This window comes from Anser cygnoides, chromosome 1 (assembly GCF_040182565.1).
Source record: "Anser cygnoides isolate HZ-2024a breed goose chromosome 1, Taihu_goose_T2T_genome, whole genome shotgun sequence".
In the NCBI taxonomy this organism is placed as follows: Eukaryota; Metazoa; Chordata; class Aves; order Anseriformes; family Anatidae; genus Anser; species Anser cygnoides.
In genome coordinates this window covers 14,359,674-14,378,516 of record NC_089873.1, presented here as the reverse complement: position 1 = coordinate 14,378,516, position 18,843 = coordinate 14,359,674, and the positions used below count along the sequence as shown (strand labels likewise).

General features: G+C 40.5%; 2 protein-coding genes across 28 annotated transcripts in view; one reads left to right on the top strand and one right to left on the bottom strand.

The window, feature by feature from the left end:
* The window catches only part of KMT2E (lysine methyltransferase 2E (inactive)), a 67,466-nt gene extending 50,033 nt beyond the window's left edge, over positions 1-17,433 (bottom strand). For 3 of the 7 annotated variants that reach the window (XM_048068447.2, XM_066987455.1, XM_048068451.2), the window contains exon 1: positions 17,127-17,433. The gene's annotated coding sequence lies outside the window, so the exon portion shown is untranslated. Of the gene's footprint in view, positions 1-9,462; positions 9,523-17,126 lie in introns of all 7 variants that reach the window. The other 4 variants (XM_048068452.2, XM_048068450.2, XM_048068448.2 and 1 more) reach the window with 3 other exon arrangements.
* LOC125183312 (protein ALEX-like) overlaps positions 17,216-18,843 on the top strand; it is a 150,112-nt gene continuing 148,484 nt past the window's right edge. For 14 of the 21 annotated variants that reach the window (XR_010827717.1, XR_010827674.1, XR_010827679.1 and 11 more), the window contains exon 1: positions 18,067-18,717. Coding sequence is in view for 1 of the 21 variants with exons in the window: in XM_048068463.2 (XP_047924420.2) it covers positions 17,216-17,663; positions 17,870-17,993 (572 nt within the window). In the remaining 20 variants the exon portion in view is untranslated. Of the gene's footprint in view, positions 17,664-17,699; positions 17,994-18,066; positions 18,718-18,843 lie in introns of those variants that run through there. The other 7 variants (XR_010827822.1, XR_010827783.1, XR_010827625.1 and 4 more) reach the window with 5 other exon arrangements.

The following is an 18,843-nucleotide window of genomic DNA, read 5'->3' as shown; positions in this document are numbered from 1 at the left end:
ATGAAATGACAGTTTCAATCTCATTTTAACAGATCACCATCAAAAGATACTATACGCATAGGGGGCCAAAGTAACAAATGAAAAAGAATCAGGAGTAGTTTTTAGCTGTAGAGCAATAACGCAATCTACTTTGACTCAGGCAAGTAAAGAAAACAATCCCACCTAGATGGCAGTTATTGCCAGTCTCCCACTTCTCTTTTTGGGAAGGGCAGAACAGCGGACAGCACAGAAGAGGTACGAACCTAGTTCTATAGTTCTAGTTCTAGAACGCTCTAGTTGAGCGCCTCATCTGTCCCCACTCAGAGATTAGAGAACTATGTATTTTTTATACCCCAACACAGACGAGGTTTTCCACATGTAGCCAGGTAATTGAAGCATAATGCCCCCACCTTCACTACCTGCATAATGAAGTATTACAAAGTCCTTCATGTGTGTCAGAATTGCCAGAACAGAGACCACCCAGCAATAAGCATACAATGACTTAACAAATACACTTCTTCCATCTGACAAAGCGTTCCATCCTAGCTGAAGTCTATAAAAGCCCGACAGCTTTGAGATCAACATATTTTAACACTTCTCCTTGCCAAACACACTACATCGCCAAGAAAAGCTAACTGACCTCAACTGGAAAATGGTGTGCTTCTAACAAGGATTCTTCAGAAAAGCGCTGCAGACTTAAACCTGAATTTGCTCCTTTTGTTGATCAAGGCAGTATCTCCAGAATGCTGAAGTAGCATCTACAATGTTAACCATCCCCAAGGGATGAACGACAAACATCTCTACGGGATGAACTGCCATCAGGTCTTTATCTAACTTAAATTTTAACTCACTACTGAAGTCTGGCAGTTAGTATCAAACACCCTGGCATGCTCAGTGTCTAAACCTACAGTTCATTATTCCTCAAGACAGCAGCAGTTGTGTTTTGGTCCTATTAAATGAGTCACCAAATGAACTAGAAAGCAATTGGGCCAACCAGCCATTGGGGTATCTTGCTTCCCTCAAGTTACCACTGAGCATTTCCTCACCAAGTATCACAAACATCAAACCGTATCGCTAGGCTATGCATAAAATTCAAGACTAAAACATACTGGTTTCAAGACTAAGCAGCAAGAAAAACCTGCTAAACCAAAAGCAGATATAGAGTGGTAGCAGGCATATAAAAAAAATCCAAATCCTTCTCACCATTTAAGTGAGTGCTCATCCTGTTGCCACACGGTTTACTCATAGGGTAGGAACCTTAAACTGAAGGCTTAAAGAAAGCCTTACGAACAATTTATATCAAAATTCGTTTTCCACTTAGTTCCCTTCTGAAAAAGGGAAAAAGTTATATTAATTCCTATTCGTGAGCTGAAACGAAGCTATGAACTTGTTTAATCCATGTAAAGCACATGTTAAGACAACAAGGTCGATGCCCCGTCATCTGCAGTTTCACCCATGCTAACAAATCCTTACCATAATAGGGCTTTTTGTTTTACGCCTGTCATTAGGACATTCCAAAAAATATTTTTACTGTGTCATAAAGTAGGTCTAAAAGACATGCTGGACACCACAGCCTAGGATGAAGATCCTCATCTACCCTGAGGTTTCTCATACTCAAAACAGCTTTTGGTGGTGGTGTTGTTTGTTTGTTTTTTTTTTGTTTTTTTTTTTTTAAACTAGATTTTCTTTAAACACTTCTGACCAGGAAGAATAACAACTGGAAATTAACAGAGCCAAAAATGCCTGGGATACTGGTGGAAGTGATGAACCAACCTAAACCAGCTGCCTTGTATGCTATGACATCTACAAACTTGCATAAAGCTGAGGTTACCCAATCATCATCATATATTCAAACTACCTTCACGTCAACAACATAAAGAGATGTGATTACCAAATGTGAGATTAAAATGAACTTTTAAAAGAAGTAACAGAAAAAAAGGGCAGATTTTAAAGCTATGTACAGAGAAAAAAACTCACTGCTAACATGTGGTCCAATTACGATTAATGTTTTGATCTCTGACCAAGTACAACATCGCTCTTGTAAGGAGAAGAAAAAGGGGGTGGGGAAAGGGTGGAAGCAGAGCTATTTGAGATACATCTGTTGCAAGCTCTTGACATCTTTAAGCCTTAGTCAGAATTCATTCAAAAATCCTAAGACACTAACTGACACCAAATAAAATTAAATACCTGATCGACTCAAATTCATTCTGCCGAACAGCATTATAACAGAACTTGGTTCATTTAAGAGGAAACGGAACAAGACTGTGAGGCTACCTCACGATTTTTCACTACCTTAAGATTTCAGATCTTCACCACACACATGCACAGAGCCCTCCAAAGCTTTTCTTCTGCCTGTAGCTAAGACCAGAAGAATTAAAGTCACCAGATCATGATACCTACACAGCCAAGGTAATTCAAACAAACATAGCTCATCCTCAACAAATTCCCATAAGAGCAAAAAAAGCGAAAGGATAAATTAGGTTACACCTATTAATGTGATCCTATAGACTACTGAATGAGGAACAACACTGATATCAGATTTCAGATGAAGGAAAAGAATTATTTTCTGTCATGTCAGAACTAGAATATTGTCATGACACTAAAATATTCCCAGTATTTTTACTAGAGTATATTTGGACAGTTCAGAACATAAATTAATTTAATCATTGGGGAACCTTCCCTATCCATCCTAAAAGTGACTGTTTATCCTTTGAAGCTTGGTATTTTAGATAATTAATAAAATACTACCTGGTATAATGCAGTACTTCCCAATTTCAGCACCTATTTTACATCTACTTACTGTGTTCAGCTCTGGGGCCCCCAGCACAAGACGGACATGGACAGATTGGAACAAGTCCAGAGGAAGGCCACGATGATTATCAGAGGGCTGGACCCCTCTCTCATGAGGACAGGCTGAGTGAGTTTGGGGCATTCAGCCTGGAGAAGAGAAGGCTCTGGGCAGACCTTACAGTGGCCTTCCAGGGCCTAAATGGGGCCTGCAGGAAAGCTGGGGAGGGACTCTTGGTCAGCGAGTGTAGGGATAGGACAAGGGGGAATGGCTTTAAACTAAAAGAGGGGAGATTTAGATTAGATATACGGAAGAAATTCTTCACTCAGAGGGCGGTGAGGCCCTGGCACAGGCTGCCCAGAGAAGCTGTGGCTGCCCCATCCCTGGAGGTGTTCAAGGCCAGGCTGGATGGGGCTTTGGGCAGCCTGGGCTGGTGGGAGGTGTCCCTGCCATGGCAGGGGGTTGGAACTGGGTGGTCTTTAAGGTCCCTTCCAGCCCAACCCATTCTGTGATTCTATGAGGTCACTCTTCCAGAACTCTGAGAATCTGTTACCTGGGGCCTTCAAAAACAAACCAAAACACTGTTTTCATAGGTGCATTTCATTAAAAAAAATTGGCAGAGGAGAGTGGAAAGAAGGGTGCTAGAGAAGACAGCATCCTACAGCCCAAACAGAATATACACAAACTTTGTGTTTAACAAAGTCTTTCTTCAAGTAGCACATTAATTTGGAAGTCTGAAAGACGAAATTGGTTTGTCAAGTTAATTTCAGGTCCAGATATTTAAAAAGGTACTATACAAAAACTTCATTTATTAGCTCTTCACTGGGTGAATTAGTTCGTCTACTCATTAAACTCAACAGTAGACTATTTCCAATTTTGTTGGGGCCCTCTTTACTCTTCCAGTGGTATTACTCTGTAACCATTGAAAGAATGTTGGTAACTTCTGATACTTCTTTCATTATCACCCTAATAGCACAACTTCATTACATGAAAACACCTTCCTTATTTGAGAAAACCTTGCTCTTATTTAATTGCAGCTAATAAGTCTAAATTGTCCTAGTAATATGATTTTCTTAAGATTTTTTGTTTAATCTGGTTAAAACGTCACTTGTGCAAGACCAAAGGCCTGCAAGAAACTTACCACCCTTTACTATTTTCACTTTATCTCACTGGGTTTACATCTCCTTTGGCAGTTCTTTTTCTCACTACAGAGCTCTAATGACTCTGTTGCCTTAACTGCCTTATCGAGTATAAAATCTTTGAAGCTTCATCCCTACTTCTCATGATTTACTTTGCTTACGGTCCCAGAACTGGTCTTTTTAAATGACCTGTCCTTTACTAGCGGAAGTATAAGAGCACAATACAGGCCAAATTATTTCATCTGTGTGGCTTTGTACAAAGAACATCATTTATGCACTTAACAACAGAAAATAAGTTACATATTATCCCTGAGGTATTCCACTTACACAACATTATTATGTGGTTTAACAAAGACCACATGTTTCCTTTCTGCCTTGTCCTTCTAAGATCAATTATGTGACAGCAGAGGAAAACACGTAACTTTTTCACTGGTACATGGAGGAGAAGAGAAAGAACTAACAGAAGTATAGAGGGCCCAACTCTTGAATCAGAAGTTAAACAGGTAATCTCCTGAAGTTACGTTGGTATTTTTGGACCTAACTCTACAAGATCCAGTTCTGATCAGATGTCAGCTGCCTACCAACCGCAGGCCTACTTTATCAGCCTCCCACCACACTTGTTTCTTGGGGGACCATCAAAAGCTCCAGAGAATGGCTTCAGGCAACAAGCAGATGACAGATCACCTAAACAGAAAGCACACTTGAAAAATAAGAACCCGAAATCTAGCCAAACTGTCCAGATGACTCCAAAAAGGTTTCATAATCCCAGCTATCAATCATCCTTTAAGTGTCGAGTCCAGACAATTTCTTCCATGGCATTTTCCATGTAAGGTTTTTTTGTTTTGGTTTGGTTTTTTGGAGAGGAGGGTGTGGGGGGAGGAGTAGGAAAACATATTTGTTCATTTTTACCCACTTTTACTTGCATTTACTTTCATAGGTTCAGAAGCTGAATTCCCAGTACTTCTATTCTACAAGAAAGCAACAATATAAATCTAAGAAAGCTCTGACTTATGTGTATTTTATTTTTTATTAATAACACAGCATGTTTTAAGTGAGAGGAAACCATACAGTACTTGCTATACTGGGAAAGGCACAGCTCACATTGGTATCTGCTAACTTTAGTAGCCTACCTCTGCACATTTCACCTTTTTTTGAGAAGGAAGAGGAAACAGTAGTACTAAAAAGCCTGCTAGAACCTATGCTGTGTGTACAAGTACGCTACAGCTCTTATTTGGGTGCGCAGATGCAAAACGTTTATGCAAAAAGTTAAAGGTAAGAGTTGGTGGCAGCACCAGAACATCAAGACAATCTCATATACTTATTGCAAGTTGTTTTTTTTTTAAATCCACATTCAGCCCTAACACTGCAATAGCCAAATGAGGGGCTGGAGAGAAATCTGCTTTTACCATTCTAGTTACTGTATTTGAGTGTTTTGTTTTGTTTTTTTTTAAGATACAATGTCATTTTTTCTCGTGTTTCCTTCCCCATAAATCAGTTTCCATATCCTGTTACCATGTGATAAATAACAAGGACAAACATTTTTAAGTAAAAAACACATTTATAAACTTTAGTAATAAAATTCAAAGAAAGGTGCAATACAACATTTATTTTCCAATTTATAAAGGGACATCAGTGAAATTATAAATTAAACAAGCAATTATTTTTTAGCTCAAGATTGAAGAATTTTCAACATACACAAGAAGACTGCACAAAACTTTTAAGTCTTTTTTTATTATTATTATTTTTCTCCATGTTTTCATTGGGCTGTTTGTATGACTTCTTCATACACTTGAAGTTCTTCAATACATTTTTCTAGCAATAGCATCTATCAGTCAGCATCTACCAACAGACTATTACAAGATGGAAAAAAATAAAGTAATTACACAGTTTAGGTGTTTCAATACTCGGAGATTTCACAGAATGCGTCTGCAGGAGACAATTATCAGGGAATTATCAGGGCCTCCGTACATGCTGAGCTGAAGTTTAAGGATGAAAAAATCTAATCATAATTTTGGCTATTTCAAGAGAGGAAACAGCACTGGTTTAAGATAAATAATTTAGATCTAACACTGATGCATGCAACTTTACCCCAAAATCCTGACCTAATGTCACTGCAAAGATTAATATGCTAACCTAATTACCACCTCTATACTGTGTCTGCTCTGCATTTTCACAAGGTCATATACAAAATATACGTAACTGGGGAGGGGAAAAAATAAATCAAAACCTTCTAACCTTTGTAGATATACCAATTATCTTTCCTTAGAAGCGATACAACTTTAAGTACATATTACAAAATATGAAAAAAAACGTCAGTCATAATTTACCTCTACTTAATAAAGTGAGTAACTGAAAGACCTGAGAATTGCCACTCTTGAATATCTGAAAAGTTACAGCCTGCATTAGTTCACCCCATGTTTTAGCAGCACTTATCTCCTCTGAGCAGAACTACAGGAGAGGCTCTCATTTGCTGAACTAAAAGTTCAGGTAAGCACCTTGCCTCTCACCCTTTAACTACAAGCAAAACATTAAGAACAGTTTCCTGGAGCAGCATGTAAGTATCAGAATACAGACAGTACACGTATTAAGATTCTTCAAGGGGTGTGTACAGATCTGAGGGAATTAAACTGAAGCTTACTGGAGCAAACAAATGAAATTGCTGAGACAAAGTTATTTATCTGCTCAGTCGATTTTGTACCCTTGTATGGACCAAGGAAGAAGAGTAAGGGTGGAGAATAATTATCAGATTTACAGATAAAACTAATTCAAACATAAAATACACAAAGTAGTTGCATGACAGTCTTCAGTCAAGCAAGACCTTTCAGCTCAACCAGCACACAATGCTCATCTGGTTATAACTTCAAGTCCATTTGAATGTAAAAAAACTAACTGTATTCATCCGGCACTAAGCTCAAACCAAAATTCCAACTTCTGCTCCCAGGAGAAAAAACTCATCATGCCACCAGTCCAGCTTGGCTCCACACAGTAGCAGAGAAGCGCTCTGAAACTAACTCCGGGTTTCCACATCAACAGGGTCTTGGGAGCAAGACAAAGAGCCGCAAGACAGTACTGCTTTCAGACCTCTGACTTTTCTTTACAGAAGTCATCTCATGCACCAGAGACAGAAGACAAAAAGTAGTGGTCTTTGATTTTCTTACCACACCAGAAAAACTTGTCTATATGGTATACTGGTGCCTTCTTTCCCCTTAAAAATGCTCTAAGGGGAAGCGGTTAAAAACATTTTTGAAGTGCTGGTACTCAATATAACACACAGGAACTCAGTTATCTTAAAATTGATATTATTACATGTACTGCAAAAAGGGAAATAAACAGAACCGAGGACAGCATGTAAAAATAATTCTCTACATGTAACTTGCCTTTTATTGAGTATGCAACGCAAACGTTTTCCTTCCCCCTCTCCTCAATTACATCATATGTATATACACGTTTTGCAATCATTAACAAAAGCAATTCTTGTCATGCCTGCCTTCAGATTTACAGACCAACAATTTTAACCTGCAATCATGGGAACCACCCTTCCCACAAAGAAAATGCACAAGAATGAATCTAAGAAGAGTCAATATATGTATGCTTTAGCACAACCTATACAGGAGAAATTGCAAAGTAACAATGCACCTATCATTAAAGTGTGTCACAGTCCACGAAGCCAGAGTGAAGACTTCTGTCCTGAACTGTCACAGCCAACAACTCAACTAGAGCTTTCCTACTCTGCTTCCCTGCCTGCAAACTATTTTAAAAAATTTCATACATTTTAATTGGAGGGGAAGGGGGGGAGGTTACACAGAGAAGAGAGAAAATAAGAAAATTTTACTAAAAAAGTTCTATGTTTGACTAAATTTCTACTTTCTATCACTGCTCTGGGCACTGAAGCCTTCCCTATACAATAATGTTATCTGGAAAACTAGTGATAGAAACTGACATTTTAATGGAATATGCCAGGTAGGATTCAAATAGTTAACTACTCTGTGTATATATATTTATGAATGTGTCTACACACGCAAAATAATCTGGAACAAATACACGTAGCAAACGTATGATATATGTATTTACGCTATGCAAAGTAATCTGAATATTTATTTGTTGCTGGATGTTTCTAAGGAGATAACACATCTTTAATCAGACCTAGAAGCAGAATACATGAATAAATGACTAATCTTGCCCACAAGGAAGTTCCTTCTGTTTCCCCCCAACACACTTCCCCATAGTATAGATTTTACTAAGAGATTAGGAGGGATATCCAGCTCCCAAGCGATCCATCACTGAAGTTGCAGCATGCAGGCTCAGAAACAACTATGACTCCAAATTCAGACCTTTGCTGACTGTTTGCTGCTCTCTATGGTAACCTAACAGAGAAGTTAGCAGTCTATTTCAAATCTGGGCTGAGACAAGAAGACAATTAAGAAAGAAGGTAAAAAAAAAAAAAGACAGTAGCCATAACTCAGATACCATATACACCGTAGGACCCATTAATGACCAAGTCCTGTATACCGCACAGAAGAAACATTTTGTTCTGAAAGTAATCTATTTCCTATGCACTTGTAGTTTGTGTCCATTAACATTCTCACAAGCCTCATGTTCTCTGTATCTCTCTCATAGCAATGTCCTTCTCATAAATAACGTTAACTGGTGCTGGCCTCACCCACAAGCCCCTCAATCCCCTCCTGTGCCAGCCACAGACCTGTGTGCCGTCAGTAGTCAGGTCCAGCTCTGCTGCTTCTCGCATGCTGTCATGCAGCCAAAAAAAAACAAAAGTACCTCTACGGCTGGTTTGAAGTTACACACGAGAGTTGTCAGGACACACACCGAATAATGGCTAACATCATTATGCTGCTTCTCCCTGACTCTCCGAGGGCAATGCTCATAGCTGCATCCATCCCCTTTCGGATTTTCATTAAACTCTGGGGATTTCAAAGGCACTAAGTTCCTAACTGTTTAAAATTTTGTTTTAAAGCTATTTGTTGGTCTAATGACCACTGGGTCTTTGTCAGTACAACTTATTTAAGGATCAAGGCCATTACAGATGAACTACCACAGAGCAAGGCTGCTTTTCCTCCTACTCTGCTTTTAATCCAGTCCCCAATATACAGTCAGAATGAAACGGGTGAAGCAAAAAGATTATTAGCATACTTATGAGCACCCTGATACAATAAACACAAAACTTTACAATCAACAACGACCCCAGTCACGTTTAGAATGACAACCCAACTTCATGAAGTGGTCTTGAGTTTGGGGTATGGAACAAAAAATTCTGCTTCTTCCATGGTGTTCAAGATTCGTATATTAAAAATTTCAGTCTCTGTCATTCAAGCATTGATTCTTCAAGTCATTACTTACACTGCACTAACTACTCAGTGGAAATAAAACTGTGAACCCAGAATCTGCCAGTCAACATTTCTGCCATACAGAAGAACTGGTTTCCACTGGCTTTAGGCTATCTCCCCTTTGCTACCTCATCCAAGAGCACTGCTCCTGCATGTTCCTGAAATGGTGGTACTTATGCCAGCCCATTAAAACATATGGAAGACTCCCCCTTACCTCTTCTCTCTCTTCACTCCTCCTTTTCTTCTCTCAGTGGAAGTTAAACAAAATATGGGACTAGGAAGAGAAAAAGAATGAGTGGTAGAGGGGAAATAAAGGTAGACACACTTATAGAGTAAGTTAAAGAGTAGAAACTGGTTTATTGAACAGAAGTGGCAACAGAAGAGGCATACAGAAAATACCATGCTTTTTCTATTTACAGAAACCAACCCCCAAACTGAAAATTAGCTGCCAATCATCTAACCTCCCTACCATGCTTCTTAAAGTAGACTCCGCACAAAAAGACCTACCCATTCAAACATTCACAGATACTTGAAGGGGAGAATCAAGGAGCTGTGAAATACAAGTACATCCTATGAATGAGTATAAAAGACAAAGACCACTTTTTGACAGCAGTACTGCTCGTTGCTTGGAGAACGATACACTAGACTCTCAGCTATCTAACATCTTGCACTATACCATCATGAGATGTAAAACTCAAAGATTAAGAAAACTAATAAATAGTTTTCTCAGTAAAGATATCTTTAAGCCATTATTTGCATCAGCTGTTTCCTAGCAAACATTTTTCTCTATCTACTGTGAAGCAGTAAATAACCGTTGATTAAACATGCAGGCATTTGTATATGTGACTTACCAATTATTCTCCAAGAAACACCATTTACACCTGTTACTGTAAGCTATTATTCTTAACAAACATTTCAAAGTATAGTGTTTCTGCACGCACACAATGTTCCATAAGCATACGCTGTAACATCTGTAAGTGTAAGAGCCAAGGATATTTTTCAATAAATATAACGATACACTGAACAGTGAGTCAATCACTGGAAGGTCTAAACTCTAAGGCCCGGTATTCCTTCCAAGAAGGAAGTATGGCTTTGGGGGTGGAAGGGGAACGTGTGGTTGCAAATACATATTTGCAATACTTAATGGTTTCAACAACCTATTTGGCTGACTTTATGACATCAAGTAAAATTATTAATTTATGTTTCTATGCACCTTAATAAGACTTGGAAGCCTACTTCTACATATTAGATGTCTACTATACAAGTAGTAAATTGTTTAGACTTGCACAATGTTTGACATTTCAGCTAAACTAATTTCTACTTTGACATGTTTTCACAGAACCATAGAATCATTCAGGTTGGAAAAGACCTCTAAGGTCATCTAGTCCAACCTTTCATTTTGGCAGATTTCAAAACCAGTTCTCCTGTCTTATCAATGGCATTTGACTTGCGTGAATAGCACAACAGTGCTTCCATTTCTAATTCTGTAAATATTTTGTAAATGTTCACCTGATTGTTACTCTCGTGCTTAGGAATCCAGACACAAGACAGGTCAGAAATTTGCACTTCTTCACACAAACCTTCATTCTTCTAGCAGTTAGATCTTTTACACAATTCTAAGCACAAGTTAACCTGGACTATATTCTTGGTAACAACATGGCAGTATTGCAAAGCTCTTTACTAAGGTTTTGGGAGAGAGAGGTCAATGGAACAGACTGAGCAGGCTGCTCAAAGGCAGCCACAGAAAACACAGAAGTCTGATATCAAAAGATGTTTCCTACTTAAAGGGAACAGAAAACATTTCGTTTTCAATTGCAATTATCTTGTATATTGACTGATTTGTGTTAAGAAATTCAGAGATTTTCTGCAACTTTATACACTTGTGTTTTCAAATATGATCTCAGTGTGTATTCTTAATTGTAGTAACAAAGATAAGAAATACGTCATCTCAGAATAAACACAGCAAAGAAACTCTGCCCAGCCACAGAAGCACAAAATACAGCTTTCATCTTTGAATACTACTGCCAAACAGAGAAAAAAGTAGATGCAAAGTTTATCTTTTATTGCATCTATGACAGAAGATTTAAGTGACTGCAAAGCAAGAGACGAAGAATGCACATATGAATGTTACACAGGGCTTTTTTGTTTGTTTTTAATCAATGACAGTAACAACTTTTTATTTACATATATATATATATATTAAGTGAACACTAAAAAAAATCCCATCAAATATTTCGACTACGCAAAAAGAGTATGAACCAACAGTATTACTACTTGGTAAGGCATCTGAGGGAGTAACTTCATCCTTACAGACAGTAAGGTAAGGACTGTATTTTTAAATCAGTTACGGATAAAGTTATTAACGTTTCCCTCGCAGTTCTAGAATTATACCTTCAGAAACCAACTGAGAGGAGTAATCTCTCCATTCCCTCCCCAAAAAGCTTCAAGTAAGCTGTTGTAATTCTCAGGCCTTCACCTTCAGTTTAAGTAGTAGTGACTAAAAACACTCAAAAAGTTTATTGAAACCAACAGTTAAGACAGGATTAACTGTCTAGACTTGGAATATCAGCTGTCTTGTGATATAAAAACAGTCTCATTATACCCATTGCTAATTAGGAGGTAGCTCTTTTGTCTACTCAAGGCAAAATAAGAGCATCACCCACTGTGAAAGAAAAAAGTTATCTCTAGACCTAGAGAAATTAGAACAGTTAAAAGTAATGAACACTGAACCAATTTAAATATCCCGAGCTCCTCAGGCTAAAGATCCAAACTACCATCCCGTGTACATTTTCAATTCTCACTTTGTAAATATAGGATACACATGTAATCATTTTCTATATAACCTGTTCATGAAAAGCACAAAAAAAAAAATCAACTGTAAACAGACTATAGGTCCTTCTTTGTAAGTTGTAACCTAAGCTACAATAATGTCATTAAAATCTACTCACGCATCTTCTTTGAACTTGACGGCTTTTTTTTTTTGATAAGGATATAAAAGTGAATGATTACCTAGACTATGATAGCATAAAGCAATACATAAAACAACTAGAAATGCGATTTTTTTTTTTAAAAAAAGCTTGTCTAAACCTCAACTTCCATTGGGGCATTTCAATATGTATATCTTTCAAAAATGTTAACCTAAAACTACATTTTTAAACTAGAATCAATATTATTTTGGCATTCCCATACTTGGCCTGATTTGCAAAACTGCTGGGCCCATGCAAGTGTCATATAAGTTTTACAACACCACATCTCAATCTAGGCAGCGTATAAACTATCACATGAAAGGAATGATAGTGCTCTTTCAATAAAATATGCAAAATTAGCACACATTTTACCTACACAGTACACAGCCTGCATGCTACTTAAATCTACTTTTTATTTGTACTTTTGCAGCACACAACTTGCGTGGACACCGATTTACCATAATCCTTACTAAATTCATTAATTACTAAAAAAAACATATGAAAACCATTTAAGCCAGAGATGTTAAAAAACACACTTTGTATGACAAAACTCTCTTCAAAGGCTTGCAGACAACCTTAATTATTAAGATTTTCTAACAACCTGCAGAGCTTAAAACCTTGCCAGTTTCATTAACACCACATTAATATATTAAGATTTGTAAGAGGAAATAAAAATTATCTCAGTATCTGCTAGCAAGTATACGAAACCTTGACAAGGTTTCTTTTAAATAAGCTGTTTGTTATGCCTTAAAGGTAACAACAGTTTTGTCTTTGAACGTGATTATAGCAGGGTTTTTTGTCGTATGAAGGTCATGAGCAGAATTTTGGATCCTGAAAGTGATTAGGTTAACTTTTATGGGTAAGCTTTTTTTTTTTCTAAGTAGAAGACTCTGTGAACAGTGGTAGTTAGGCACATTCACCTCACACCCTTCAAAAGCCCAACGCAATTAACATTGTAAATAATCCAGAACTCGAAAGAACAAAAAGTAATCCACTTTCTACATGAGCTGAAACAAGTAAGGCATCTCTGTACAGAAATACTAAGCTTCATTCTTAGCGATAAATCAAAACTACTATTTGCACAGTGGAAACATTTGAACATAGCACCTACTCCAGAAACACTGTCCAACAAAATTTGAGAGATTCACAAATGATCGTTTGTATGGAAGTCACAAGACCAGTAACATAGCTGGATTTCCTTAAGATCTCTCCAGAAGCCTGATTTGGCTTTCATTTTGTATCTACATCCCCCAACTCAATTTTGTTAGAATTTTACATGAAAACAGCAAAAATACTTTTGCTAGACCTTCATTTACAGATTCATCTATTTAAAATGACTGCATAATTCTTCAGTTACATACAACACTCCTTAACTAAAACCCACAAGGAGTCTTACTAAAACCAGCATGAGCACAAAATTAAGGCTGTCCTTAAATCAAACTGGGATCAGCCTTCAGTGCGATGCTGTTTTCTGTATTTCATTCCAACAGATTAACCCAGTTGTGTGTTGAAACCAAACCAGAGATATGAGGTAATGCAACTCCTAACAGTAATCTGAATATTGGTACTAAATGAAACTTTCCCTAGATACATACAGCTTAAAAAGTCGGTATTTTTTCCTCTCTGAAACTTCCCAGATGGCAAAAAAGCTTACCCAAAATGCATAGTTATGACAGTTGAGCAGATTTTTCCTTCAGATATGAAAAGCTTGAAGATAGCGCTAAAACCATGTGCGTAACATCCATATTACTTTAACATTTGCAAAATTGTATTTGTAACAAAACGTTTGTAAATCAGAAATCTTTTCAAAAATTCAGATTTCAAACCTCTCTTTCAAGAACTTTTGTTAGTAGGCTGGGGGAACATTACATTTTTAATGAATATATTTTAACAAACCAACATCAGTGGAATTCAGAAATAAAGCTAGAATTTCCTTTGTAACGTTGTCTCCTTAAACAAGTCTGTTTTCAGATCACAGATCTGTTTTACAAATGGAGAAACTGAGTCACAAAGTGACTCACTAGAACACACAGGAAAACTGGAAGATCTCAAAATTCCCAAAAGGGCCTTAATGCATAAGATTTGTGATCTGTGAGATAAGTTGTAAAAATTGAGTTGGGGTATTCCAATTTTTGGATCTCAATTTTTCCGCAGCGACACTTTCTGTAAACTGTACAAAATTGTTTCTTCTAATGTTAATCTTGAATTGGACATCTGCCCGACAACATGACTGAGGCCATGAAGTAGAGCAGTGTAGCCCTCTAAGTTGTAACATTAAAAAATAAGAGAGGCTTTAAACCTAGAAAGAGAAAAGAAAAAGGCAAGAGTTTTCTAAAAATGCTCATACAAAGTCTTTAAAACTGTATCATTTTTAATAAGCAGAGAGTAAGACATGGTTTATTTAAAAAAAATCAAGTCCATATAATATGAGGAGGGTATGATGGGAGCATGCATTGTTGGACCATTAATGCATCACTTGGTGGTTGAAATCACTCAGCCTTTGGCCTCAAAACACATGAAAAGCATGCATTAGCACCGCTGAAAGTCTTACCATCTTGCTGTGGAACTTCAGGTATACCTTAAACCACACATCAGTGCTGCTCTATATATGAACGGTATCTAAATTAGAATTCTTCAGAGACTGAAGACAGTTTTGCCATTTCAGTACTTTATTTTTGATTGTTTAAATCCAGAAGGTTCCAAAGCTATACTAGAATATGAACTCACACCTCATTAAACCAACGACAAGATTAAAGACAAGCATACAAAAACCAAAGCGACAAATATGAATTTCTTTCTTGTTGCTTTCGTTTGAACATATAGCTCACAGTCTGCATAGTTTGTATCAGAGTACACTACACCAACTACGGAATAACAAATCCTTGTGACTTCCCTTCCCCCCACCCAAACATATTTATAGTGGTGATACTAAAAGGTTCATATTTCATTTCAGAAAAAAATTAGAGGTTTGGAACCGCACTTTCACTTAATTATTTGTACGTATATTACCATTCCCGTTTTATACAGCAATATGCAATATAAATGAAAGAAAAGGTCTAATACTAAGATTACAGTGGCAGAAGAAATTCTGCATCTTAATAGAGTAACAGGTTATAATCTTGCATGCATTATTTCAGTCCGTATTAAGTTCTTTTCGTATTCTCGAACTACGAATATATGGAATTACGACCCCAACGTCCAGCAGAGGTATTTCTTGGAAGATGACCATGACGTTCACAAATGCGATTCCACAAAGAATTTAGCTGACTGTTTCAGTGATCTTAATCTCCTCTTTAGTTTGAAAAATATTATCACTTTTAGGTTGATAATGCGATGGACGGATACACAGCCCCTACCACAAACGCCGGAGCTTTTCCAAATTATTCGACGACGCGCGTATTACCTTAGAGAAATCTATACACACCCCTCAAAGAAGCTGCCTGAGTCTGCTGCCTCTTTCCACCCCCCTTTTCCCCGACAAGAGTGGTCTCGTTCACTTGCCTTTCACACACATAACCAATAAAATTAATCAGCTGGAACACAGCATTTTTAAATCGCAGTAAAGCCAAGAGACATTTTGTACATTATTTGAAGGGAACGGTCTTTTCATTTACATGGAATAAGACTCTAATATGCTGCAGACAAACGCACTGCATGGGGTGTGGAGGACCCGAGCTGATTAGATTACCACAACATCAGCCTGAGGCCGCCATTTTTAGAATCTCTAAAGGACAAAAGAGGGAAATTAAAAAATTTGCTCCACATTTTTTGAAAAGTAACTTTAAAAGTATCGTGATTATAATCAATCAATTCTGCATTATAAGTACAGCCGTGGATATATCGTTGTTTTCTCCGATCTGAGCCCTGAATAACTGGAACGTTTCATTATTATTCCTTTAAGATACTGTAAATAAACAGAGTAAAATACTCCTAAATCTAGATGCAGCACTAAGCTTCTGCTTTCAACGACACGTAGTATATACCATGTTAGGGACCTCAGGGCTTTTAGCCACCGCACGTTCCCTAATGGCTGAGTATGGGGGAATACAGGACCTTTATAATCAGACTATATTATGTTTCTCTAGCCTATTTAGTACTACACAGTGAACCGTTTGTTTCTCCTCCCCTACGTCTGCAGCGATAGGGTCTACTCCACCACTCTTTATTTCCTGAAGATTAAAACATGCCAGCCAAGGAACACGAATGCTGGCTACAGAAACCAAAGCAAGAAAGGGATGCACCAGTATAACTACTTACAACCTCAAGAAAGGGGGTGGAGAGAATGATCCCCTTTTAAATTGGCACAGAAACTCTTTAGGACAGCTTTCCGTTCGTCCAGGTTACACCACGAAGCTGAGATATTAGCAGGGAGGCAGAGAAGGAGGCGGGGGTGTGGAAGTCAGAGAGATTAGGCCTATAACGAGCCATTTTAGTATCACAAAGCCAAAATATACAGGATGGAGGAAGAGAATAGGTTTCCCTAAGCTTCATAAAACTCAATACGCAGTGCCAATAACACACAAACCCGTTCTTAAAAACCACCAGTCTAAGGAAGCGTACGTTGTCACATAATAACCCCTCCTGGCTCTTTTTCCAAGCATAATGCATAAATCTGGCAGAACTGCCAAAAAATTCTCCTCAGCTCCTCCAGTTACAGTAACCCGCCATATTCACAAGATATAGCGACAGCCTGCCATTTTCAAGCCAAACCCCACAAAAGGAAAAGCGAATTTAAGACAACTTCAGGAGAATTTCAGCACGTTTTGGGGGCAAGGCAGTCAGTCACCCCGGGGGCAACGAGGCGTCCCCGTCGCATTCCGCTCCCCCCCCCCCCCTTTTTTTTTTTTTTACCACCCCCCCCCCTCCCCGAGGCACCCCTGGCAGAATCCCTTAGAAATAACCCAAGACTCACCTGTAATGGTGACACAGGCCAGGCAGCAGGACCCCTCAGCCGAGCCCCTTTCCTATCCCGACCAAAACAATGCCGCTGCCCCACTGCGGATGTCCCTACCCTGGGCAGGACTCACCCCCTCAGCAGACTCGGGTGAAAGAAAAGAAAAGGGAAGGAAAGGAAGAGGAGGGCCCCCCCTCCCCCCAGGAACCAGCTCGGCGCACGGAACCCTACGGGGACCAGCTGGGGAGCGCCTTTTGCCTCAGGACCTGCGTACAAACCCCGCTGCCGCCGCCGCTGCTCCCGTGTCTCCCTCCTCGCAGCCTCCTACGCTCCCCTCTATGTCACTGCCTCTCGGGGAAAATGGCGTCCGCTCTCCCCTCCCTCCCCCTGCACGGGGCTCACCCGCCCCGCCTGGCAGGGGCAGGGTTACCAAGGCGAAGCCAAACAGCCGCCATTTTGCTTGTGGGCTGCTGCGCGCTCGGCGCCCGCCGAGCCCTCAGTGTCCATTTTACAAACAGCCTCACGGCTGGGCGCGGCCGAGGGAGCGGAGCGAGGGTCGGGGGTGGGCGATAATGGGGGGGGGGGGGGGGGTGAAGGGAGAAGGTGTTCGGGGAAGTAGGGCGGCGGTGGTGGAGGAGGGGAGCAGCCCGGGCTGCTCTTGGGGGCGATCCGTGAGGCGCGGGCGGGGAGGGGCAGCGGCTGTGGTGGCAGCGAACGGCAGCGGGAGGATGTCTGACTCACAGCTGCATCCTCTGGGGCAGGATCGCTAGAACTCCGTCCTCGGCTGCTTCTTCCCCCCCCCCCCTCCACCTCCGCCTCGGCTTCCTCCTCACGTCCGGCATGCCGCTCGGCCGTACCTATCCTTGGCGGATCTCAACCCGAGGGGTGCGTTTTCGCCATTAAAAAAAAAAAATAGTATATGAAAAAGCCCCGGGGGTCTCGGACATGCAGGGGAGCTTAACCGGAGGGGCGGGGAAGGAGGGGGGCGACGTGAAAGGGGAGGGAGCGGGAGGTTTTGACTGGGCCCGTTTGGAGGTGGCATGGAGGCTTTTGGCCGCGGCTCTCCCGTTGTAGGCACTCGAGGCTGAGATCTCCCCCGAGGCGTGTGAGGCGAGCGGGAGCGAGCTGCTTTGCTCGAAGCGAGCGGGGCCGCGCTAGGTGAAGGCGTTTCTCTCCGCCGGGGAACGGGACGAGCAGTGGCCGGGGCTGGTTCTCCCCCGTAGGGAACGGCACTCGGAGAGCAGGTACGGTCTGCTTTGGTCCGGACCGGGGAGCCCAGGAGAGCTCCTGCCGAGCCCCCCGCTCCCTCCGCCACGTCCCTGCCCGGCTTCAGCCCCTCCAGCGCCGCGGCTGAGCGAGGGAGGGGAGGCGGCGGCTGGGGTTTCATTCGACGCCCACCAGGGGCTGAGCGAGCCTCCTTCAGTGCGCAAACTCGGGGCACCAGATAAAAGCTGGGCTGGCAGCCCTTACCCTGCCTCGATGGAGCCGCCACAAGCGGGTGACTGGAGAAGCAGTTAGCAGCAGCGCCATAGCCTAGCGTCCCCCCACACCTTGGGCAGAGAGAGTTTGGGGCTCTAAACAGCTGCTGCTGCGGCAGGAGGGAGCCGAGGTGAAGGGATCTGCTAGCTGGTTGGACGCAGAGGAGGCGGCTGTAACGGGGCGTTGAGCCTGAGGGAGGAGGGGGGCGATTAAACGTCTTGTGATCATGGCGGAGTCTATGGGTATTTTTTCCTGT